The 25,861-nt window shown below is 43.4% G+C and overlaps 1 protein-coding gene across 1 annotated transcript in view; it reads left to right on the top strand.

Moving 5' to 3' along the window:
• The first annotated feature begins 18,188 nt into the window (after positions 1-18,188).
• LOC120046838 (collagen alpha-1(I) chain-like) overlaps positions 18,189-25,861 on the top strand; it is a 37,462-nt gene continuing 29,789 nt past the window's right edge. The window contains exons 1-6 of the mRNA XM_038992385.1: positions 18,189-18,393; positions 20,023-20,226; positions 20,953-20,984; positions 21,877-21,912; positions 23,091-23,186; positions 25,255-25,326. Of these exons, the coding sequence (XP_038848313.1) occupies positions 18,312-18,393; positions 20,023-20,226; positions 20,953-20,984; positions 21,877-21,912; positions 23,091-23,186; positions 25,255-25,326 (522 nt within the window). The 5' untranslated portion in view covers positions 18,189-18,311. The remainder of the gene's footprint in view (positions 18,394-20,022; positions 20,227-20,952; positions 20,985-21,876; positions 21,913-23,090; positions 23,187-25,254; positions 25,327-25,861) is intronic.

Raw genomic sequence — 25,861 nt, forward strand, 5'->3', positions numbered from 1 at the left:
ACCTCTAGGTCTCAGTGTGTACACAGTTAGTACAGTGGTGAACCTACAGTCTTCAGTGTGTGACAGGTTAGTACAGTGGTGAACTATACAGGTCTTCAGTGTGTGACAGGTAGTACAGTGGTGAACCTAAGGCCTTCAGTGTGTGACAGGATAGTTCAGTGGTGAAACCTACAGGTCTTCACTGTGTGACAGTTGTACAGTGGTGACCTATAGGCCTTCAGTGTGTGACAGGTTAGTACAGTGGTGAACACAGGTCTTCACTGTGTGACAGGTTTAGTACAGTGGTGAACCTATAGCCGTTCACTGTGTGACAGGTTAGACAGTGGTGAACCTATAGGTCTTCACGTGGACAGATTAGTACAGTGTGTGAACCTACAGGTCTTCACTGTGTGGACAGTTAGTACAGTGGTGAACCTATAGGCCGTCACTGTGTGACAGTTAGTACAGTGGTGAACTATAGGCCTCACGTGTGTGACAGGCTAGTACAGTGGTGAACCTATAGGTCTCATTGTGTGACAGGTTAGTACAGTGGTGAACCTATAGGCTCACTGTGTGACAGGTAGTACAGTGGTGAACCTATAGGTCTTCATGTGTGACAGGTTAGTACAGTGGTGAACCTATAGGCCTTCAAGTGTGGACAGGTTAGTACAGTGGTGAACCTACAGGTCTTCAGTGTTGTGACAGGTTAGTACAGTGGTGAACCTACAGGTCTTCAGTGTGTGAAGGTTAGTACAGTGGTGAACCTATAGGCCGTCACTGTGTGACAGATTAGTCAGTGGTGAACCTACAGTCCGTCACTGTGTGACAGGTAGTACAGTGGTGAACCTATAGGTCTTCAGTGTGTGACAGGTAGTACAGTGGTGAACCTATAGGCCGTCACGTGGTGACAGGTTAGTACAGTGGTGAACCTATAGCCTTCAGTGTGTGTACAGGTTAGTACTGTGGTGAACCTAGGTCTTCACTGTGTGACAGGTTAGTACAGTGGTGAACCTATAGGTATTCACTGTGTGAGATTAGTACAGTGGTGAACCTATAGGCTCACTGTGTGTGACAGGTTAGTACAGTGGTGAACCTACAGGTCTTCAGTGTGTGACAGGTTAGTACAGTGGTGAACTACAAGTCTTCAGTGGTGACAGGTTAGTACAGTGGTGAACTATAGGCCTCAGTGTGTTACAGGTTAGTATGTGGTGAACCTACAGGTCTTCATGTGTGGACAGGTTAGTACAGTGGTGAACCTATAGGCCGTCTCACTGTGTGACAGAGTTAGTACAGTGGTGAACCTAAGGCCTTCATGTGTGACAGGTTAGTACAGTGGTTGAACTACTAGGCTTCAGTGTGTGACAGGTTTAGTACAGTGGTGAAACCTACAGGTCTTCACTGTGTGACAGGTTAGTACAGTGGTGAACCTATAGGCCTTCAGTGTGTGACAGGTTAGTACAGTGGTGAACCACAGGTCTTCACTGTGTGACAGGTTAGTACAGTGGTGAACCTAAGGTCTCAGTGTGTGACAGGTTAGTACTAGTGGTGAACCTACAGGTCTTCAGTGTGTGACAGGTTTGTACAGTGGTAACCTATAGGCCGTCAGTGTGTGACAGGTTAGTACAGTGGTGAACCTATAGGCCTCACTGTGTGACAGGTTAGTACAGTGGAGTGATTATAGTGTCTGTGTGTTGTGTGGTTTGTAAGTGTTGATGATGTGTGACCGTGTTCTTAGTGTGTGGTGATCTATGAGGGTCGGTTGTGATTGTGTGAGTATATGGCGTGTTATGTGGTGTGATGATGTTGAACTTGCTTAGTGTGTGACGGTTGTAGTGTGTTGTATAAGTGTGTGATACTAGGTAGTGCTGTGACAGTGCTTACGGTTTGTGGTGCGTGTGTTGTGTGAACTATAGGTCTCAGTGGTGACATGGATACAAGTGGAACCTAGGTCTTTGTGTGACGGTTAGTACAGTGGTGAACCTAAGGTCTTCAGTGTGTGACAGGTTAGTACAGTGGTGAACCTAAGGTCTTCAGTGTGTGACAGGTTAGTACCTGTGGGTGAAACCTACAGGCTCATGTGTGACAGCAGTTAGTACAGTGGTGAACCTATAGGCCTTCAGTGTGTGACAGGTTAGTACAGTGGTGAACCTACAGGTCTTCACTGTGTGACAGGTTAGTACAGTGGTGAACCTATATGCCGTCACTGTGTGACAGGTTAGTACAGTGGTGAACCTATAGGTCTTCACCGTGTGACAGATTAGTACAGTGGTGAACCTACAGGTCTTCACTGTGTGACAGGTTAGTAAGTGGTGAACCTATAGGCCGTCACGGTGTGACAGATTAGTACAGTGGTGAACCTATAGGCCGTCACTGTGTGACAGGCTAGTACAGTGGTGAACCTATAGGTCTTCACTGTGTGACAGGTTAGTACAGTGGTGAACCTATAGGCCGTCACTGTGTGACAGGCTAGTACAGTGGTGAACCTATAGGTCTTCACTGTGTGACAGGTTAGTACAGTGTGTGAACTATAGGCCGTCACTGTGTGACAGATTAGTACAGTGGTGAACCTACAGGTCTTCAGTGTGTGACAGGTTAGTACAGTGGTGAACCTACAGGTCTTCAGTGTGTGACAGGTTAGTACAGTGGTGAACATAAGGCCGTCACTGTTGTGACAGATTAGTACAGTGGGGAACCTACAGGTCACCTGTGTGACAGGTTAGTACAGGGTGAAACTAGGTTTCAGTGTGGACAGGTAGTACAGTGGTGAACCTACAGGTCTTCAGTGTGTGACAGGTTAGTACAGTGGTGAACCTATAGGCCTTCAGTGTGTTACAGGTTAGTACTGTGGTGAACCTACAGGTCTTCACTGTGTGACAGGTTAGTACAGTGGTGAACCTATAGGTATTCACTGTGTGACAGATTAGTACAGTGGTGAACCTATAGGCCGTCACTGTGTGACAGGTTAGTACAGTGGTGAACCTACAGGTCTTCAGTGTGTGACAGGTTAGTACAGTGGTGAACCTACAAGTCTTCAGTGTGTGACAGGTTAGTACAGTGGTGAACCTATAGGCCTTCAGTGTGTTACAGGTTAGTACTGTGGTGAACCTACAGGTCTTCACTGTGTGACAGGTTAGTACAGTGGTGAACCTATAGGCCGTCACTGTGTGACAGATTAGTACAGTGGTGAACCTACAGGCCTTCAGTGTGTGACAGGTTAGTACAGTGGTGAACCTATAGGCCTTCAGTGTGTGACAGGTTAGTACAGTGGTGAACCTACAGGTCTTCACTGTGTGACAGGTTAGTACAGTGGTGAACCTATAGGCCTTCAGTGTGTGACAGGTTAGTACAGTGGTGAACCTACAGGTCTTCACTGTGTGACAGGTTAGTACAGTGGTGAACCTACAGGTCTTCAGTGTGTGACAGGTTAGTACTGTGGTGAACCTACAGGTCTTAGTGTGTGACAGGTTAGTACAGTGGTGAAAATAGGCCGTCACTGTGTGACAGGTTAGTACAGTGTGCCTAACCTATGCCTCACTGTGGGACAGGTTAGTACAGTGGTGAACCTATAGGTCTTCAGTGTGTTACAGGTTAGTACAGTGGTGAACCTACAGGTCTTCAGTGTGTGACAGGTTAGTACAGTGGTGAACCTATAGGTCTTCAGTGTGTGACAGGTTAGTACAGTGGTGAACCTACAGGTCTTCAGTGTGTGACAGGTTAGTACAGTGGTGAACCTATAGGCCTTCAGTTGTGTACAGGTTAGTACTGTGGTGAACCTACAGGTCTTCAGTGTGTGACAGGTTAGTACAGTGGTGAAACTATAGGCTGTCACTGTGTGACAGTTAGTACAGTGGTGAACCTATAGGTCTCACTGTGTGACAGGTTAGTACAGTGGTGAACTAACAGGTCTTCAGTGTGGACAGGTTAGTACAGTGGTGACCTACAGGTCTTCAGTGTGTGACAGGTTAGTACAGTGGTGAACCTACAGGTCTTCACTGTGTGACAGGTTAGTACAGTGGTGAACCTATAGGCCTTCAGTGTGTGACAGGTTAGTACAGTGGAACCTACAGGTCTTCACTGTGGACAGGTTAGTACAGTGGTGAACCTACAGGTCTCAGTGTGTGACGGTTAGTACAGTGGTGAACCTACAGGTCTTCAGGTGTGGACAGTTAGCTACAGTGGTGAAACCTATAGGCCTTCAGTGTGTACAGGTTAGTACATGTGGTGAACCTAAGGTCTTCACTGTGTGACAGGTTAGTACAGTGGGAACCTAATAGGCTGTCACTGTGTGACAGTTAGTACAGTGGTGAACCTATAGGCCTCACTGTGTGACAGGTTAGTACAGTGTGTGAACCTACAGGTCTTCAGTGTGTGACAGGTTAGTACAGTGGTGAACCTATAGGCTACGGTTCAGTGGTACAGGTTAGTACGTGGTGAAACCTACAGGGTCTTCACTGTGTGGACAGGTTAGTACAGTGTGTGAACCTATAGGTTTCACTGTGTGACAGATTAGTACAGTGGTGAACCTATAGGCCGTCACTGTGTGACAGGTTAGTACAGTGGTGAACCTACAGGTCTTCAGTGTGTGACAGGTTAGTACAGTGGTGAACCTACAAGTCTCAGTGTGTGACAGGTTAGTACAGTGGTGAACCTACAGGCCTTCAGTGTGTACAGGTTAGTACTGTGGTGAACCTACAGGTCTTCATGTGTGACAGGTTAGTACAGTGGTGAACCTATAGGCCGTCACTGTGTAAGATTAGTACAGTGGTGAAACCTACAGGCCGTCAGTGTGTGACAGGTTAGTACAGTGGTGAACCTATAGTGCTTCAGTGTGTGACAGGTTAGTACAGTGGTGAACCTACAGGTTTCACTGTGTGACAGGTTAGTACAGTGGTGAACCTATAGGCCTTCAGTGTGTGACAGGTTAGTACAGTGTGGGACCTACAGGTCTTCACTGTGTGACAGGTTAGTACAGTGGTGAACCTACAGGTATTCATGTGTGACAGGTTAGTACGTGGTGAACCTACAGGTCTTCAGTGTGTGACAGGTTAGTACAGTGGTGAACCTAAGGCTCATGTGTGACAGGTAGTACAGTGGTGAACCTATAGGCTTCAGCTGTGTGACAGGTTAGTACAGTGGTGAACCTATAGGTCTTCAGTGTGTGACAGGTTAGTACAGTGGTGAACCTACAGGTCTTCAGTGGTGACAGGTTAGTACAGTGGTGAACCTATAGGTCTTCAGTGTGTGACAGGTTAGTACAGTGGTGAACCTACAGGTCTTCAGTGTGTGACAGGTTAGTACAGTGGTGGAACCTACAGGTCTTCAGTGTGTGACAGGTTAAGTACAGTGGTGAACCTATAGGCTTCAGTGTGTGACAGGTTAGTACAGTGGTGAAACCTACAGGTCTTCACTGTGTGACAGGTTAGTACAGTGGTGAACCTATATGCCGTCACTGTGTGACAGGTTAGAACAGTGGTGAACTATAGGTCTTCACGTGTGACAGTTAGTACGTGGTGAACCTAAGGTCTTCACTGTGTGACAGGTTAGTAAGTGGTGAACCTATAGGTCTTCAGGTGTGACAGTTATACAGTGGTGAACCTATAGGCCGTCATGTGTGACAGGTAGTACAGTGGTGAACCTATAGGTCTTCATGTGGACAGGTGTAGTACAGTGGTGAACCTATAGGCCTCACTGTGTGACAGGTTAGTACAGTGGTGAACCTATAGGTCTTCACTGTGTGACAAGGTTAGTACAGTGGTGAACCTATAGGCCGTCACGTGTGACAGTTAGTACAGGGGAACCTACGGTCTTCAGTGTGTTGACAGGTTAGTACAGTGGGTGAACCTACAGGTCTTCAGTGTTTGTGACAGGTTAGTTACAGTGTGTGAACCTACAGGCCTCACTGTGTGACAGTTAGTACAGTGGTGAACCTACAGGCTCAGTGTGTGACAGGTTAGTACAGTGGTGAACCTACAGGTCTTCAGTGTTGTGACAGGTTAGTACAGTGGTGAACCTACAGGTCTTCAGTGTGTGGACAGGTTAGTACAGTGGTGAACCTATAGGCCTTCAGGTTGTGTTACAGGTTAAGTACAGTGGTGAACCTACAGGTCTTCACTGTGTGACAGGTTAGTACAGTGGTGAACCTATAGGTATCACTGTGTGACAGGATTAGTACAGTGGTGAACCTATAGGCTCGTCACTGTGTGACAGGTTAGTACAGTGGTGAACCTACAGGTCTTCAGTGTGTGACAGGTTAGTACAGTGGTGAAATACAAGTCTTCAGTGTGTGACAGGTTAGTACAGTGGTGAACCTATAGGCTTCAGTGTGTACAGGTTAGTACAGTGGTGAACCTACAGGTCTTCACTGTGGACAGGTTAGTACAGTGGTGAACCTATAGGCCGTCACTGTGTGTGACAGATTACGTAGTGGTGAACCTACAGGCTTCAGTGGTGTGACAGGTTAGTACAGTGGTGAAACTATAGGCCTTCAGGTGTGACAGGTTAGTACAGTGGTGAACCTATAGGTCTTCACTGTGTGACAGGTTATGTACAGTGGTGAACCTATAGGCCTTCAGTGTGTGACAAGGTTAGTACAGTGGTGAACCTAAGGCTTCAGTGTGTGACAGGTAGTACAGTGGTGAAACCTAGGTCTTCAGTGTGTGGACAGGTTAGTGACAGTGGTGAACCTAAGGTCTTCAGTGTGTGACAGGTTAGTACAGTGGTGAACCTACAGTCTTCAGTGTGTGACAGGTTAGTACTGTGGGACTACAGGGTCTCAGTGTGTGACAGGTTAGTACAGTGGTGAACCTATAGGCCGTCACTGTGTGACAGGTTAGTACAGTGGTGAACCTATAGGCCTTCAGTGTGTTACAGGTTAGTACTGTGGTGAACCTACAGGTCTTCAGTGTGTGACAGGTTAGTACAGTGGTGAACCTATAGGCTGTCACTGTGTGACAGATTAGTACAGTGGTGAACCTATAGGCCATCACTGTGTGACAGGTTAGTACAGTGGTGAACCTACAGGTCTTCAGTGTGTGACAGGTTAGTACAGTGGTGAACCTACAGGTCTTCAGTGTGTGACAGGTTAGTACAGTGGTGAACCTACAGGTCTTCACTGTGTGACAGATTAGTACAGTGGTGAACCTATAGGCCTTCAGTGTGTGACAGGTTAGTACAGTGATGAACCTACAGGTCTTCACTGTGTGACAGATTAGTACAGTGGTGAACCTACAGGTCTTCAGTGTGTGACAGGTTAGTACAGTGGTGAACCTACAAGTCTTCAGTGTGTGACAGGTTAGTACAGTGGTGAACCTATAGGCCTTCAGTGTGTGACAGGTTACAGTGGTGAACCTATAGGCCTTCAGTGTGTGACAGGTTAGTACAGTGGTGAACCTATAGGCCGTCACTGTGTGACAGGTTAGTACAGTGGTGAACCTACAGGTCTTCAGTGTGTGACAGGTTAGTACAGTGGTGAACCTACAGGTCTTCACTGTGTGACAGGTTAGTACAGTGGTGAACCTATAGGCCGTCACTGTGTGACAGGTTAGTACAGTGGTGAACCTACAGGTCTTCAGTGTGTGACAGGTTAGTACAGTGGTGAACCTACAGGTCTTCAGTGTGTGACAGGTTAGTACAGTGGTGAACCTATAGGTCTTCAGTGTGTGACAGGTTAGTACAGTGGTGAACCTACAGGTCTTCACTGTGTGACAGGTTAGTACAGTGGTGAACCTATAGGCCGTCACTGTGTGACAGATTAGTACAGTGGTGAACCTACAGGCCTTCAGTGTGTGACAGGTTAGTACAGTGGTGAACCTATAGGTCTTCAGTGTGTGACAGGTTAGTACAGTGGTGAACCTATAGGCCGTCACTGTGTGACAGGTTAGTACAGTGGTGAACCTACAGGTCTTCAGTGTGTGACAGGTTAGTACAGTGGTGAACCTATAGGCCTTCAGTGTGTGACAGGTTAGTACAGTGGTGAACCTACAGGTCTTCAGTGTGTGACAGGTTAGTACAGTGGTGAACCTATAGGTCTTCAGTGTGTGACAGGTTAGTACTGTGGTGAACCTACAGGTCTTCAGTGTGTGACAGGTTAGTACAGTGGTGAACCTACAGGTCTTCAGTGTGTGACAGGTTAGTACAGTGGTGAACCTACAGGTCTTCAGTGTGTGACAGGTTAGTACTGTGGTGAACCTACAGGTCTTCAGTGTGTGACAGGTTAGTACAGTGGTGAACCTATAGGCCGTCACTGTGTGACAGGTTAGTACAGTGGTGAACCTATAGGCCTTCAGTGTGTTACAGGTTAGTACTGTGGTGAACCTACAGGTCTTCAGTGTGTGACAGGTTAGTACAGTGGTGAACCTATAGGCTGTCACTGTGTGACAGATTAGTACAGTGGTGAACCTATAGGCTGTCACTGTGTGACAGATTAGTACAGTGGTGAACCTATAGGCTGTCACTGTGTGACAGGTTGGTGATTTTGACAAGACAACAACGATAATACCAGCACACTCATGTAGGAGAGTTCACTTTTTGTACAACCCAATGGGCCAGTCAGGGCCGGCCCTGGACGTTCTGTCGCCCTAGGCGAGACAAATACCTGCCGCCCCCCTCCTATCCCCGCTAAACTATGTATAGCAGGGGTCAGCAATAGGTTTGGCAATGGGCCAATTTATTCTCACCTGAAAGTTGGAGGAACAGAACATAATAGCAGCCCAATTCATAGGCCTACACTGCAAATTAAACACAACTTTTAACACATCTCGTTAGTAGGCTATATAATCAGTTCAATGTCAATAACATAGCCTAATATGCGTACATTGATAAAATCACCTTGTGTGCGTTGATTGGGGAAAAACATCTTGTAATCAAAAGAAAATGTTGGGCTGAAAAAGTCTCCAAAGAAAGGAGGATAATGAAAATAGAAGATTCAGCGAAGAATGGACAGAGAAAGAGGCATTCGTACCATATTTCTCCAACGTCAAACCAGTGTCTTGTTTGCAACACTGTTTGCAAATAATTCAATCTTAGGCATCCTTATAAATCTAAGCATGGTACTTTCAAAAGTTACCTTTCCACCCAGACAGACGCTCTACTGGCAAAGAAAAATGTAAGCTTCAACTGCTGGTTACTCGTCCATTGCATAACCCTAAAACAGAAGTGCTTCCCTAAAAGCTGCCTGGGTTTAAACAAATATCTTCTCTTTTCAGAAAGTGAAAAGCCCAATTAATAGGGACAAAATAGCAAAGTCAATTTGTTTGTCTCCTTGAATATTATAGGCTACAGTTCAGCTTCAGAATGTCAAAGAGAGGAATCAATATATCTCCATATGCATCATGTCTTTCGCTGGCATTTTTAAGCTTGTTTCTAGCATAAAGTATCAGGGAGTTAAGCATTGTTATAGAACGCTTGATATTATCTGGATACTTTCATGTATACATGTATTCAAATTTAAATATAAAGCTAACAACAGGTATCCTTTTTGCCCTTTTCTTTAACAAAGGGTATGGGATACCCTCACTCAATTTGAGCCCAAAAACCCAAACACACCAAGCCCTTCCCAGACACTGAGGTATTTAAAGAGTGCATGTGACAGTAGGTATTGAGGTATTGCTCGCCTGAGGTAGAGTACCGTACGATAAGCTGCAGACCACGCTATCCAACAAGAGAGTTCTCATCTACATTATTCGCAGCCGTCTGTTTACCACCACAAACCAATGCTGGCACTAAGACTGCACTCAACGAGCTGCATATGGCCATAAGCAAACAAGAAAATGCTCATCCAGAAGGGCGCTCCTAGTGGCTGAGGACTTTAATGCAGGAAAACTTATGTTCATTTTACATCATTTCTACCAACATGTCATATGTGCAACCAGAGGAAAGAAAACTCTAGACCACCTTTACTCCAAACACAGAGACGCATACAAAGCTCTCCCTCGCCGAGCTAAAGGCTAGAGCTGCCGCTTTCAATGAGCGGGACACCAATCCGGATGCTTATAAAAAATCTGGCTATGCCCTCAGACAAACCATCAAACATGCAAAGCTTCAATATAGGACTGAGATTGAATCCTACTACACCGGCTCTGATGCTCGTCAGATGTGGCAGGGATTGCAAACTATTACTAACTACAAAGCGAAACCTAGCCGTGAGCTGCCCAGTGATGCGAGCCTACCAGATGAGCAAAAAATGCCTTTAATGCTCGCTTCGAGACAAGCAACACTGAAGCATGCATGAGAGCACCAGCTGCTCCGCACGACTGTGTGATCACGCTCTCCGTAGCCGATGTGAACAAGACCTTTAGACATGTCAACATTCACAAAGCCTCGGGCCAGACGGATTACCAGCACGTGTACTCAAAGCATGTGCGGACCAACTGGCAAGTGTCATCCCTGACATTTTCAACCTCTCCTTGTCCGAGTCTGTAATACCTACATGTTTCAAGCAGACCACTATAGTCCCTGTGCCCAAAAAAGCGAAGGTAACCTGCCTAAATGATTACCGCCCTGTAGCACTCACGTCGGTAGCCATGAAGTGCTTTGAAAGGCTGGTCATGGCTCACATCAACACCATCATCCCGGAAAACCTATTCCCACTCCAATTCGCATGCCGCCCCTACAGATCCACAGGTGACGCAATCTCAATCGCACTTCACACTGCCCTGTCCCACCTGGACAAAAGGAACACCTATGTGAGAATGCTGTTCAATAACTACAGCTCAGCGTACAACACCATAGTGCCTACAAAGCTCATCACTAAGCTAAAGATCCTGGGACTAAACACCTCCCTCTGCAACTGGATCCTGGACTTCTTGATAGGGCGCCCCCAGGTGGTAAGGGTAGGTATAAACATATCTGCCACGCTGATCCTCAACACTCAGGACACTTAGGGGTGTGTGCTTAGTCCCCTCCTGTACTCAATGTACCCAAGCACGACTCCAACATGATCATTAAGTTTGCTGACGACACAACAGTGGTAGGTCTGATCACCGACAATGATGAGACAGCCTATAGGGAGGAGGTCAGAGACCTGGCAGTGTAGTGCCAGGACAACAACCTCTCCCTCAATGTGAGCAATGAACACATCACCAATGAACTATCATGGTCCAAACACACCAAGATAGTCATGAAGAGTGCACGAGAACACCTTTTCGCCCACAGGAGACTGAATAGAATTGACATGGGTCCCCAGATCCTCAAAAAGTTCTACAGCTGCACCATCGAGAGCATCCTGACCAGTTGCATCACCGCCTGGTATGGCAACTGCTCGGCATCTGACTGTAAGGTGCAACAGAGGATAGAGCGTACCTCCCAGTACATCACTGGGGTCAGACTTCCTGCCATCGACGACCTATATACTAGGCGGTGTCAGAGGAAGGCCCAAAAATGTCACGTTTAGCATACCAAGTTACCGGTGACCTAAAGTTTAAAGTGTCTTCCAAGTTAAGTTAGTTAATAAACAGATCACCGACCATTTCGAATCCCACTGTACCTTCTCCCTGTGCAATCTGGTTTCCGAGCTGGTCACGGGTGCACCTCAGCCACGCTCAAGGTACTAAACGATATCATAACCGCCATCGATAAAAGACAGTACTGTGCAGCCGTCTTCATTGACCTGGCCAAGGCTTTCGACTCTGTCAATCATCGTATTCTTATCGGCAGACTAAACAGCCTTGGTTTTTCAAATGACTGCCTCCCCTGGTTCACCAACTACTTCTCAGATAGAGTTCAGTGTGTCAAATCGGAGGGCCTGTTGTCCGGACCTCTGGCAGCCTCTATGGGGGTACCACAGGGTTCAATTCTCGGGCTGACTCTTTTCTCTGTATATATCAGCGATGTCGCTCTTGCTGTGGGTGATTCCCTGATTCACCTCTACGCAGACGACACCATTCTGTATACTTCTTGCCCTTCTTTGGACACTGTGTTAACAAACCTCCAAACGAGCTTCAATGCCATACAACACTACTTCCGTGGCCTCCAACTGCTCTTAAACGCTAGTAAAACTAAATGCATGCTTTTCAACCATTCGCTGCCCGCACCCGCCCTCCCGACTAGCATCACTACTTTGGACGGTTCTGACTGAGCAATAGACATTAGAACGGTGGAAATCTGTCCTTTGGTCTGATGAGTCCAAATTTGAGATTTTTGGTTCTAACCACTGTGTCTTTGTGAGACGCAGAATAGGTGAACGGATGATCTCCACATGTGTGGTTCCCACCATGAAGCATGGAGGAGGAGTTGTGATGATGTGGGGGTGCTTTGCTGGTGACACTGTCTGTGATTTATTTAGAATTCAAGGCACACTTAACCAGCATGGCTACCACATAATTCTACAGCGATACGCCAACCCAACTGGTTTGCAATTAGTGGGACTAACATTTGTTTTTCAACAGGACGATGACCCAACACAACTCCAGGCCGTGTAATGCTATTTTAAAAAGAAGGAGAGTGATGGAACGCTGCATCAGATGACCTGGCCTCCACAATCACCCGACCTCAACCAAATTGAGATGTTTTGGGATGAGTTGGACCGCAGAGTGAATACTTATTTTCCACCATAATTTGCAAATAAATTCATTAAAAATCCTACAATGTCATTTTCTGGATTTTTTTTCTCATTTTGTCTGTCATAGTTGAAGTGTAGCTATGATGAAAATTACAGGCCTCTCTCATCTTTTTAAGTGGGAGAACTTGCACAATTGGTGGCTGACTAAATACTTTTTTGCCCCACTGTATATATATAAAACACCCAGCATATAGATATATATAACAACCATTATATATATATATATATATATAAACAACACCCAGCATATATATATATAACTACCATTGTATAGATATATATATAAAACACTCATCATATAGATTTAACAACCATTATATATATATAACACTCAGCATATATACAGTGCCTTCCGAAATTATTCAGACTCCTTGACTTTTTCCACATTTTGTTAGGTTACAGATTAATTATAAAATTGATTAAATGTTTTTTTCCCTCATCAATCCACACACAATACCCCATAATGACAAAGCAAAAACAGGATTTTATACATTTTTGCTGATTTATAAAAAATTTAAAACTGAAATATCACATTTATGTAAGTATTCAGACCCTTTACGGAGTACTTTGTTAAAACATGTTTGGAAGCGTTTACAGCCTCGAGTCTTCTTGGGTATGACGCTACAAGCTTGGCTCACCTGTATTTGTGTAGTTTCTCCAGAAAATGCACTGTTAACTGTGGGACCTTATATTGACAGGTGTGTGCCTTTCCAAATCATATCCAATCAATTGAATTTACCATAGGTGGACTCCAATCAAGTTATAGAAACATCTCAAGGATGATGAGGCTCATAGCAAAGAGTCTGAATACTTACATTTGTAAATAAGGTATTTCTGTTTGTTATTTTTAATACATTTGCAAACATTTCTAAAAACCTGTTTTCGCTTTATCGTTATAAGGAATTGTGTGTAGGATGCTGAGAAGTTTTTTTAATTTAATCCATTTTAGAATCAGGCTGTAACGTATATATATATATATATATATATATATATATATATATATATATATATATATATATATACAGTAGAAGTCGGAAGTTTACATACACTTAGGTTGGAGTCATTCAACCACTCCACAAATTTCTTGTTAACAAACTATAGTTTTGGCATGTCAGTTAGGACATCTACTTTGTGCATGACACAAGTAATTTTTCCAACAATTGTTTACAGACAGATTATTTCACTTATAATTCACTGTATCACAATTCCAGTGGGTCAGAAGTTTACATACACTAAATTGACTTTGCCTTTAAACAGCTTGGAAAATTCCAGAAAATGATGTCATGGCTTTAGAAGCTTCTGATAGACATCATTTGAGTCAATTGGAGGTGTACCTGTGGATGTATTTCTAGGCCTACCTTCAAACTCAGTGCCTCTTTACTTGACATCATGGGAAAATCAAAAGAAATCAGCCAAGACCTCCACGAGTCTGGTTCATCTTTGGGAGCAATTTCCAAATGCCTGAAGGTACCACCTTCATCTGTACACACAATAGTACGCAAGTACGAACACCATGGGACCACACAGCCTTCATACCGCTCAGGAAGGAGACTCGTTCTGTCTCCTAGAGATGAAGGCCCTTTGGTGCGAAAAGTGCAAATCAATCCCAGAACAACAGCAAAGGACCTTGTGAAGATACTGGAGGAAACAGGTACAAAAGTATCTATAGCCACAGTAAAACAAGTCCTATATCGACATAACCTGAAAGGCCGCTCCGCAAGGAAGAAGCCACTGCTCCAAAACCGCTATAAAAAAGCCAGACTACGGTTTGCAACTGCACATGGGTACAAAGATCGTACTTTTTGGAGAAATGTCCTCTGGTCTGATGAATCAAAAATATAACTATTTGGCCATAATGACCATCGTTATGTTTGGAGGAATAAGGAGGAGGCTTGCAAGCCGAAGAACACCATCCCAACCGTGAAGCATTGGGGTGGCAGCATCATGATGTAGGGGTGCTTTGCTGCAGGAGGGACTGGTGCACTTCACAAAATAGATGGCATCATGACGAAGGGAAATTATGTGGATATATTGAAGCAACATCTCAAGACATCAGTTAGGAAGTTAAAGCTTGGTCGCAAATGGGTCTTCCAAATGGACAATGACCCCAAGCATACTTCCAAAGTTGTGGCAAAATGGCTTCAGGACAACAATGTCAAGGTATTGGAGTGGCCATCACAAAGCCCTGACCTCAATCCCATCGAAGATTTTTGGGCAGAACTGAAAAAGTGTGTGCGAGCATGGAGGCCTACAAACCTGACTCACTTACACGAGCTCTGTCTTGAGGAATGGGCCAAAATTCACCCAACTTATTGTGGGAAGCTTGTGGAAGGCTACCCAAAACGTTTGACCCAAGTTAAACAATTTAATGCTACCAAATACTATGTGAGTGCATGTAATCTTCTGACCCACTGGGAATGTGATTAAAGAAATAAAAGCTGAAATAAATAATCCTCTCTACTAGTATTCTGACAATTCACATTCTTAAAATAAAGTGGTGATCCTAACTGACCTACGACAGGCAATTTTTACTAGGATTAAATGTCAGGAATTGTGAAAAACTGAGTTTAAATGTATTTGGCTAAGGCATATGTAAACTTCCGACTTCAACTGTATATATAAAGTTTGGACACACCTACTCATTCAAGGGATTTTCTTAATATTTTATATTTTCTAGATGGTAGAATAATAGTGAAGACATCAACACTATGAAATTGCTTCTTCAAAGTAGCCACCCTTTGCCTTAATGACAGCGTTGCACACTCTTGGCATTCTCTCAACCAGCTTCATGAGGAATGCTTTTCCTACTGTCTTGAAGGAGTTCCCACATATGCTGAGCACTTGTTGGATGCTTTTCCTTCACTCTGCAGTCCAACTCATCCCACACTATCTCAATTCGGTTGAGGTCAGATGATTGTGGAGGCCAGGTCATCTGATGCAGCACCATCACTTTTCTTCTCATTCACATAGCACTTACACAGCCTGGAGGTGTGTTTTGGGTCATTGTCCTGTTGAAAAACAAATGATTGTCCCACTAATTGCAAACCAGATGGGATGACGTATCACTGCAGAATGCTGTGGTAGCCATGCTGGTTAAGTGTGCTTTGAATTCAAAGTAAATCATCCACATTGTCACCAGCAAAGCACCCCCACACCATCACACCTCCTTCTCAATGCTTCACGGTGGGAACCACACATGCGTTGATCATCCTTTCACCTACTCTGCATCTCACAAAGACACGGCGGTTGGATCCATGAACTTATCCTCTGCAGAAGAGGTAACTCTGGGTCTTCCTTTTTTTTGTGGCAGTCCTCATGAGAGCCAGTTTCATCATTTCGCATGATGATTTTTGCGACTGCCCTTGAAGAAAGTTTAAAAGTTCTTGACATTTTCCAGATTGACTGACCTTCATGTCTTAAAATAATGATGAACTGTCTTTTCTCTTTACTTAGTTGAGCTGAGCTGTTCTTGCCATAATATGGACTTGCTCTTTTACCAAATAGGGCTATCTTCTGTATATCACCTCTATCTTGTCACAACACAACTGATTTGCTCAAATGCATTAGGAGGAAACAAATTCCACAAATTAACTTTTAAAAAGGCACACACTTAATTGAAATGCATTCCAGGTGACTACCTCATGAAGCTGGTTGAGAGAAGGCCAAGAGTGTGCAAAGCTGTCATCAAGGCAGAGGGTGGCTACTTTGAAGAATCTCAAATATAAAATATATTTTGATTTGTTTAAACTTTTTTGGTTACTACATGATTCCATGTGTGTAATTTCATAGTGTTGACGTCTTCACTAATATTCTCCAATGTAGAAAATAGTACAATATAGAAAAACCCTTCAATGAGTAGGTATGTCCAAACTTTTGACTAGTACTGTATATATAACACCCACTATATATGTATATATATAGCAGATACTGTACATCAAATAAGCCTAGTTAATGAAAGATAGGTGACATAATTTAAGCAATAGCACAGCTCAACACATTTCAGAAGATGTTTAGAAGTGTTGATTCTTATTTGTGATGTCCAGTATGAGAGTGTGTATATTCATTTTTAAGGAAAAATATTTCAGTGTCCTAAGTCATTGAGTCCTCTTCTGTTTTTAAACAGTTGGTCATTCGAAATATAAATGTGACTTCCTCTCTTAGTGATGCTGAAGATACTGTAATTAACATATTAAAAGTTGAAATAGTAATGCTGCAAAACGTGCAATTGTTCCTTCTGATTATTTCACTCATTGTAATTAGAAAGTCAAATACATGTTTCTAGGCTGAGTGCCTCCGTGGCATACAGTAGAAGAAAAAGCTAATTAGAGAAGGAAGGATGTCAGATATGGCTACGTTAATAGAAGCTGCAACGTGTCCTCTCACCGAGAGTGCAATGAGAGTCTTTTGTAATACTGCCACAATTTCCTCTCTTCTTCTTCTCAAGCATCATCGTACACATGGGAGTGGCAACCCAGATTTTGAGAAGCTGCATTATGCATGTCATGTAATTACAATGCATTCAATCCCAGAAGTGATTATTGTGCTGGATTGTATGCACCCTTCAATTGTCTTTATGAAATGTGTGTCAACCAAACACTGTGATGAGTGAAACAAAATCAGAATGAAGAAAATAAATAAAACAGAATGTTGGATGCACATTGTAGGTATACCATTTTAATTGAAGTTTTGTTTGGATGTTGATGTCAAGTAAAAAACTTGAATGAGAGTGTAGCCTATACAAGTAATAAATGCATTTTAAAATCATCTCAACAACTAGAAACTCATGGCACATATCTGTTCGAAGCTCATTACATCAAGACTATCTTAGCACAATGTTATGTGATCTTCATTCATAAGTGGGCATCTCCATGCCACGTTTCCAATTATTGTCAAGAGTGATTCATTTCCGAACTACTGTGATAGCATCCATCTGTAGGACCCAATAATGTAAACATTATGGCTATCATTGCTATCAATCAATAAAACGACATGAGACCCCATAAGACATGTATCAACTGTAGGCTTCCTTGGCCAGCCTTAAGTAGCATCTCTATGTGTAAACAGTTAACATATGTGTGTAAAACTGTGCGTAAACGTCAATCAAAGCTTAATTTCTGAAGCAGTTTTCATGATCTGTCACGATCAGATAATTATTCAGATCCTTGCATTCTGATATTCCATGACACAAAGGTGTCTGCTGGAAAAAATCCACATGCAACAACATCATCTGAAATTGCACAACCTAAACTCAGCTGTTACTATTCCACATAAAATAAAATACTTAGCTTACAACGCAATTGAAATAATGAAATACTTGATTGCATGTTCCAAAATGTTGATTTAAAAACGTTCCTGACAAGTTGCCTCAAGTTGAATAGGCTACTATCAAGATTTAAGTAGAATTGAAAATAGTTCGTTTGAATAAGCAAAAAATATCCATGGAGTCGGAAGATGACAGCCCCGGTGTTTGAATGTCCACGTTTATACCTAAATGTGAACTTGTTTTACATGTTTTAAATGACACCCTTCCCCCCGAACTGTGAAGGAGGGACTCCTTTCACTTGAACATGTACAAGTTATCTTCTGCTCCCAGGACCTCCCCAAAAGTTTGGCATATAAAAGCCCAGTTTACTCATTTGTTTAGGCAGTAGGGAGGTTCTGTCAGGGTCTGGATTGGAGTAACAAAGAACCGGACACTACGTTTTATGGTTGGAGTCTGAGGAGTAAAACCAGGATTCCCCTTGCCTCAAAGAGTCTACATGTCTAATATTTAGACATGTTCAGCTTTGTGGATATTCGGTTAGCGCTGTTGCTGAGCGCAACAGTACTATTGGCGAGAGGTCAAGGAGAGGACGATAGTAAGTATCACTTTATATGAGATTATGGGACAGGGACGCTCGCAGGAAGAATTGGATAGCGCGTAAAAGGATGCTGCGCACCTTTCTTTTGTGTTTGGGATGTTACAAATGATGCTTACCTACCCTGTGGGAAACATGGCGTTAAATTGTCAGCAAACATCATCAAAGGGGCTATACCATTGCTTTTGGAGCTCCGAAGCTCGATGCATTGATCAAGGATTTTATATTGTTCTGCTTCCATGGCTGAGCGTTCCCTTGGCGTGCAGACACATGTTTAGCGCGCCCCTGCCATCGCTGTTCACGCGCTATTCCATGTCCTCGGGCAAGGGAAATTCTAGCTGCTGCAAAAGCTTGGATGCGCAATGATGACAAGATGTTCAGATGGAATTGGAATAAACTAAACATTTACAAACCACTTGAAAAAAAAATATATTGCTGATGTAAATTAAATAAAAATAAGCAGTGAGGACATATTTTTCTGAAAAAAAGCTCAGAACAAAAGTTTTTTGCATCTGAGGCCTATCACCAAAATCTAGGAATTATATTATGAACAACGCAACAACGAATTATGCCTGGACTGGAAAAAGCTCCTGAAAGATTAGACAATAGGAAAGCCACGCCTTATTCCCCATTGGCCTACTAGTATAAATGGAAGTTTGTAACCTATTTAACAAACCAAAATGGAATTTGCAATAAGAAGTTTCTATTGCTTGTTTAAGAATAACTTTAATCCAGGGAGTCAAATTAAGTGAAAATAGTTTAACTATGACGTCTTCAATGGAATTGTCTAGACATCAATTGATCAGATTGGATATAGGGAGGGGCATGTGGCTCTGTAGATATTGTCATTGTGCAGGCTGGGAGCGCCACTATGTGGTAGATATTAACAATTACAAGTATAGGGACCCACCGGAACCCCAATTAGAGAGCCTACAGGCCTGTCTGATGTTGGCTATAGGCCTAGGCCTGTCTGATACTAGCTAAAACATTGCTTGTAGTTCAAAGTTCAAACATAGGCCTTGGTAATGATGCATGCCACAAAGCATTTCATTGCATTTGGAAACGTTTTATGTTTTCGAGGGGGCGGCTCCCCCATTTTCACCGACCACCTTACAACTCCCATTAGACACCCCCATGGCCTTTGGCCAATGCTGGTCTACTGCAAAGGCAACAACCAGTGCAACACAATAGAACATTCAGTTCATTTATGCCTGTAGTAGGGAGTAGCAGGGTCTCTGTAGGCTACTTTTTCTTAAAAATTCTCTAAATAGGCCTACATCTAATAAATATCTAAAGGATTCTCAAGTTGGGCCTTGAGCTTTTGGGATCTTGGTAAGTCTAGGCCTTGCCAATCTTAGACCTATGTCGATTCATTGAGAGTGGCCTCCTAGGATCCTACATTAGGTCTACAGTACCTATGGCAGGACTTCAGTTTCATAGTCATGACTGGTTTGCTCTTTTCTAGTTTTTTCTGCATTGTCACATTTTTATTCAAAGAGGTTTGGGTTTAGCCTACACGTTAGAAGTAGGAGGCCTTCTGCTTAAATTATGTCACTTCTGATTTGTCACTTCTGGTTTATTTATTTGCCATGTGACTTACCTTGCGTCTCCTAAACTCCATCTTCCCAGGTGGATTCGGCAGCTGCTCGTTGGATGGCCAACAGTACAACGATAAGGATGTGTGGAAACCTGAACCCTGCCAGATCTGCGTCTGCGACAGCGGAACCGTTATGTGCGACGAAGTGATTTGTGAGGACACAACCGACTGCGCCGACCCTATCATCCCCGACGGCGAATGCTGTCCTATCTGCCCCGATGACTCCGAGACAGAGGGTAGCCTACCTTTGATGACTTTATATTTATTTATTTAACCTTTATTTAACTAGTCAAGTCAGGTAAGAACAAATTCTTATTTACAATGACGGCCTAGGAACAGTGGGTTAACTGCCTTGTTCAGGGGCAGAATGACAGATTTTTACCTTGTCAGCTAGGGGATTCGATCTAGCAACCTTTCGGTTACTGGCCCAACGCTCTAACAACTAGGCTACCTGCCGCCCACCTGTGCTTTGTGGTAGTGTTCTGGCGCCGCCTAGTGGCACCAGTTGGCTGCAGTGTTTACAGTTACAGACAGAGGGGGACAAACCCGAAAGGAACCGAGCAGCCCTTAGGCTCCACTGCCCAGACTGGGCTGGCCATTACTTAGAATGGACTGTGGATACCTTATTGATGAGAAGCAAATCATGCAGTTGGATATTACTATTGCTTTTCTTTTCCCTCCACCTTAATGAATGGATTAACCCTGTTCAATGCTGGAGATGTGGATGTGCAGATTCATTTTACACTCACATCTCCTCATGTATAGGCCTTGTCAGCATTAAGCCTGTGATGCCTTCGCATTGCTGTATGGGGTCCAGCCATCATGTATTCATTATCAACACAGTATTATTGTACATTGAGAAACATTGTTTTACAGGATAGTACTACTACACAGTTCATGTTTGATATGAGTTTATAAGGGGTAATAATAATATTATATTTTCCTCTCAATTGATTTCATAGGTCCCCAGGGGCCAGTAGTGCCTGAGACAGAGGTATTTATGCACATTTTACTCCCAAGATTGATTTATGTCGGTGAAAATGTATTAGTGCATGACACAGGAGGTTGGTTGCACCTTAATTGGGGAGGACGGGCTTAGTGGTAATGGCTGGTGGTAATCAGTGGAATGGTATCAAATATATAGAACACATGGTTTGATACCATTCCATTAGTTCCATTCCAGCCATTATAATGAACCATCCTTCCCTCTGCAGCCTCCATTGGTGCATGACTGTTATCATATTATTGAATAATGACAGTTCTGGCCTGCTTACAGGCATCATAAATGAGCCCATTATGTTCATTATGGGTAATATTTGTTGAAATGTGTGGTGTATTCTATTCATTTCAGTTCATTCAAACTGTGATACCTTTCGAATGTGCTCTAGGCTTACCATTTGACCTTCCACCAAACAAACGTTCAATGCCTTTATTTGTGCTAAGTATACTGCTACCTCAGTAGGACTACACCTCTCTCATTGGTGCCGCAGTAGGCCTACACTTCTCTCATTGGTGCTTCAGTAGAACTACACCTCTTTCATTGAAATGCCTCAGTATGCCTAAACCTCTTTCATTGGTGCCTCAGTATGCCTAAACCTCTTTCATTGGTGCCTCAGTAGGACTACACCTCTCTCATTGGTGCCTCAGTAGGACTACACATCTCTCATTGGTGCCTCAGTAGGACTACACCTCTCTCATTGGTGCCTCAGTAGGACTACACCTCTCTCATTGGTGCCTCAGTAGGACTACACCTCTCTCATTGGTGCCTCAGTAGGACTACACCTCTCTCATTGGTGCCTCAGTAGGACTACACCTCTCTCATTGGAGTGCAGTGAAAGGAGCACTGTAGTACAGCTGATTCTCTTCCTCTTGTTGTTTTCTCATAGGGACCAGAGGGAGGAGTTGGCCCCAAGGGTGATGATGTAAGTTTCAAGTTCAACTTAGGACATAAGTTTGACTTAAGTTCAACTTGAAGTTGTTTATTTTCTGTAATTAAATTGTATAGCTTGCTACATGTCCTATGGTTTAGATGTTCCATGAGAGGCCTAAGGAAAAACATATTCTGGTACGGTGGATTAGTGTCATTGATTCTTCTGACGAATCATGGCTTTGTAGAAGTGGTGCTTGAAGTGGAGGTTGGGATTTGAACTGTAAAGGATTGTAAACACAGGTGGACATTTTGGAAGGGGAGGAGCAGGAGACAGTCTGTGGCTTATCTGCTGTTTCTGTTCAGTACAGAATCAAATGGATTAACTACACAGTGAAATTAGGTTCTGAGTTTACACACCTATTGAACACACCTATAGAACATACCTATGGAATACACCTATTGAACACACCTATTGAACACACCTATAGAACATACCTATGGAATACACCTATTGAACACACCTAATGAACACACCTATTGAACACACCTATAGAACATACCTATGGAATACACCTATTGAACACACCTAATGAACACACCTATTGAACACACCTATAGAACATACCTATGGAACACACCTATTGAACACACCTATTAAACACAGCAAAGCTAATTTGCAGTCGAGTTTTTACAGTACAATGTTATTGTAACTGTTTAACTTACACCAGTCTTTAAAAGTAAAGGTTGACATTAGTTTCTATTGACAGATACAGATTTTTCAAATATTAAACATATTGACCTTTGTTTGAACGTTGACCTTTGCAACACAGGTCAAATGTATGGATCATTGTTCAATGTAGGTTTGCAGCCCATACTGCAGCCTCTACTCTTTGAGTGGCTCCATCAGCACTTGCATACCAACTGGTGTGAATGATTTCAAACACTTTAAAGAAAAAAATCAACAATGCCAGAATTTCTATTCACAGCTACTTCACCACTTCAACCACCACTTTTAGGTCTATACCAATTAAAATATAATTTATCTTACGAAGTGCATTAGAAGATAGGCCTGAATTTGTCTAATGCAGTGCACGCACACAGAACTGTATTTATCTAAGTAACTCAGCCATGGGTTGTTGAAGGCTGAGCTGTTACTGAGTAGCTGTCTGTCAATATATCTGTCTCTGTTACTGACTAGCTGTCTGTGTATCTGTCTGTCCATCTCTTCAGGGTCCTGAGGGTGTTCCCGGTAACGACGGCATGGACGGCCAGCCTGGCCTTCCCGGCCCCCCAGGCCCCCCTGGACCTCCTGGCCTTGGCGGTGGAGTAAGTAACCTCATGACAAGACAATATCCACTGACTATTTCCTGTGGATATTGTCCAGTTACTACCAGTCTTGTACCAGAGTTATTTACATCCATGGTTTTTACCTGAGAGGAAATATCAACAGATATCTGAGTTAGAGAGCAGTGAGTTTACAATAGCTCCCTGCTCCCTTCAGCGCCAGTGGTGAGTTTACAGTAGCTCCCTGCTCCCTTCAGCACCAGTGGTGAGTTTACAGTAGCTCCCTGCTCCCTTCAGCGCCAGTGGTGAGTTTACAGTAGCTCCCTGCTCCCTTCAGCGCCAGTGGTGAGTTTACAGTAGCTCCTTGCTCCCTTCAGCACCAGTGGTGAGTTTACAGTAGCTCCCTGCTCCCTTCAGCACCAGTGGTGAGTTTACAGTAGCTCCCTGCTCCCTTCAGCACCCGTGGTGAGTTTACAGTAGCTCCCTGCTCCCTTCAGCACCAGTGGTGAGTTTACAGTAGCTCCCTGCTCCCTTCAGCACCAGTGGTGAGTTTATAGTAGCGCCCTGCTCCCTTCAGCACCCGTGGTGAGTTTACAGTAGCTCCCTGCTCCCTTCAGCACCAGTAGTGAGTTTATAGTAGCGCCCTGCTCCCTTCAGCACCAGTGGTGAGTGGACAGCTCCCTGGTTCTCTGATCTAAGGCAGGGTTATGGAGGAGAAGAGTTAGAGTAGAGGATGGCTCTCCAAGCTTGTTTTTGGTGAGCTACCCTCCTGTAGGTTTTCACTCCAACCCTGTTCCTGGAGAGCTACCCTCCTGTAGGTTTTCGCTCCAACCCCTGTTGAAACCAACCTGATTCATCTTATCAACCAGCTAATTATTAGAATCAGGTGTGCTAGATTAGAGTTGGAGTGAAACCCTACAGGATGGTAGCTTTCTAGGAACAGGGTTGGAGTGAAAACCTACAGGATGGTAGCTCTCTAGGAACAGGGTTGGAGTGAAAACCTACAGGATGGTAACTCTCTAGGAACAGGGTTGGAGTGAAAACCTACAGGATGGTAGCTCTCTAGGAACAGGGTTGGAGTGAAAACCTACAGGATGGTAGCTCTCTAGGAACAGGGTTGGAGTGAAAACCTACAGGATGGTAGCTCTCTAGGAACAGGGTTGGAGTGAAAACCTACAGGATGGTAACTCTCTAGGAACAGGGTTGGAGTGAAAACCTACAGGATGGTAGCTCTCCAAGAACAGGGTTGGAGTGAGAACCTACAGGAGGGTCGCTCTCCAGAATCAGGGTTAGATTGAAAACCTACAGGATGGTAGCTATCCAGGAACAGGGTTGGAGTGAAAACCTACTGTATGGTAGCTCTCCACGAACAGGGTTGGAGAGCCCTGGACTAGAAAGAGAAAACAGAGGCACACAAATCTGTTATGATAGTAGATAGAAAAGGTTCCTCCTCGTTAATAGTGATACTAGTAGATACTTGCCCCATTTTCTAATGAATTGTTTGATGTAGCAAGCTGTTATTTTACCCTATATGACTAAAGCTACATCCCAAATGGCACCCTGTTCCCTATATAGTGCACTACTTTTGACCAGAACCCTGAGTTACAGACAGTGTTATTAACAGTTCTAATCTATTATAAACATGACTTACAGTACAGACAGTGTTATTAACAGTTATAGCAGTTATAAACACGACTTACAGACAGTGTTAATAACAATTATAACCAATTATAAACGTGACTTAGGGACAGTGTTATTAACAATTATAACCAATTATAAACATGACTTACAGACAGTGTTATTAACAATTATAATCAATTATAAATGTGGTTATGGACATTGTTATTAACAATTAAAACCAATTATAAACATGACTTACAGTACAGACAGTGTTATTAACAGTTATAACCCATTATAAACATGAGTTACGGACAGTGTTATTAACAGTTGTAACCAGTTATTAACATGAGTTACAGACGGTGTTATTAACAGTTGTAACTAGTTATAAACATATTTTGTTGTTTTGTCATCTCTATGTTGTATGTATTTAGAAACATCCAAAGCTAACTATTTTTAGAAACAAATTGATCATTTCTTTCCTTTCCTCCAGAACTTCTCTCCTCAGATGCACCACGGTTATGATGAGAAATCCAGCGGCGGCCAGGCCCAACAGGGACCAATGGTACAAACTGCTTTTTTTCTTCCTCTGTGCTGTTTAGTGTGGAGAGTGAAGCCACATTTCCAGGATAAATGTAATTGAATTGAATTTATTTGCGTAAAAACATATACAGCAAGATATACATGGGCATTGTATTCCCAGAGGATAGCACATAAAAGTAGTAATTAAAACACTTTTTTCCAAAATGGTTCTCGCTGAGACAGACCCCTTCAGGAACCCTGATAAGAGACAGTATCAAAACAGTGATGTTAACAATATGAAACACAGATCATGTGGACTGCTGCAATGCAAAACTGGCCAACCATTGTCTATTACCAAGCATCTGCTAAACAAATGTCAGAGTTACGCAATCCCATAGCCAGACCCCAGGCAGACCAGATTAGTATTGGTGTTTTTGAAGAAGATCATGGATCCTGTCGACACAGTAGAGTTTATACTAAGCTAGTGCTTAAACAGTACGATGCTTTCAGGTTTGCAGTAGTCCTCTGGTAGTGATCGCTCACAATCATCAACTATTTTATCCTTTAGATAACAATAT

Source organism: Salvelinus namaycush, chromosome 4 (assembly GCF_016432855.1).
Source record: "Salvelinus namaycush isolate Seneca chromosome 4, SaNama_1.0, whole genome shotgun sequence".
Taxonomy (NCBI): domain Eukaryota; kingdom Metazoa; phylum Chordata; class Actinopteri; order Salmoniformes; family Salmonidae; genus Salvelinus; species Salvelinus namaycush.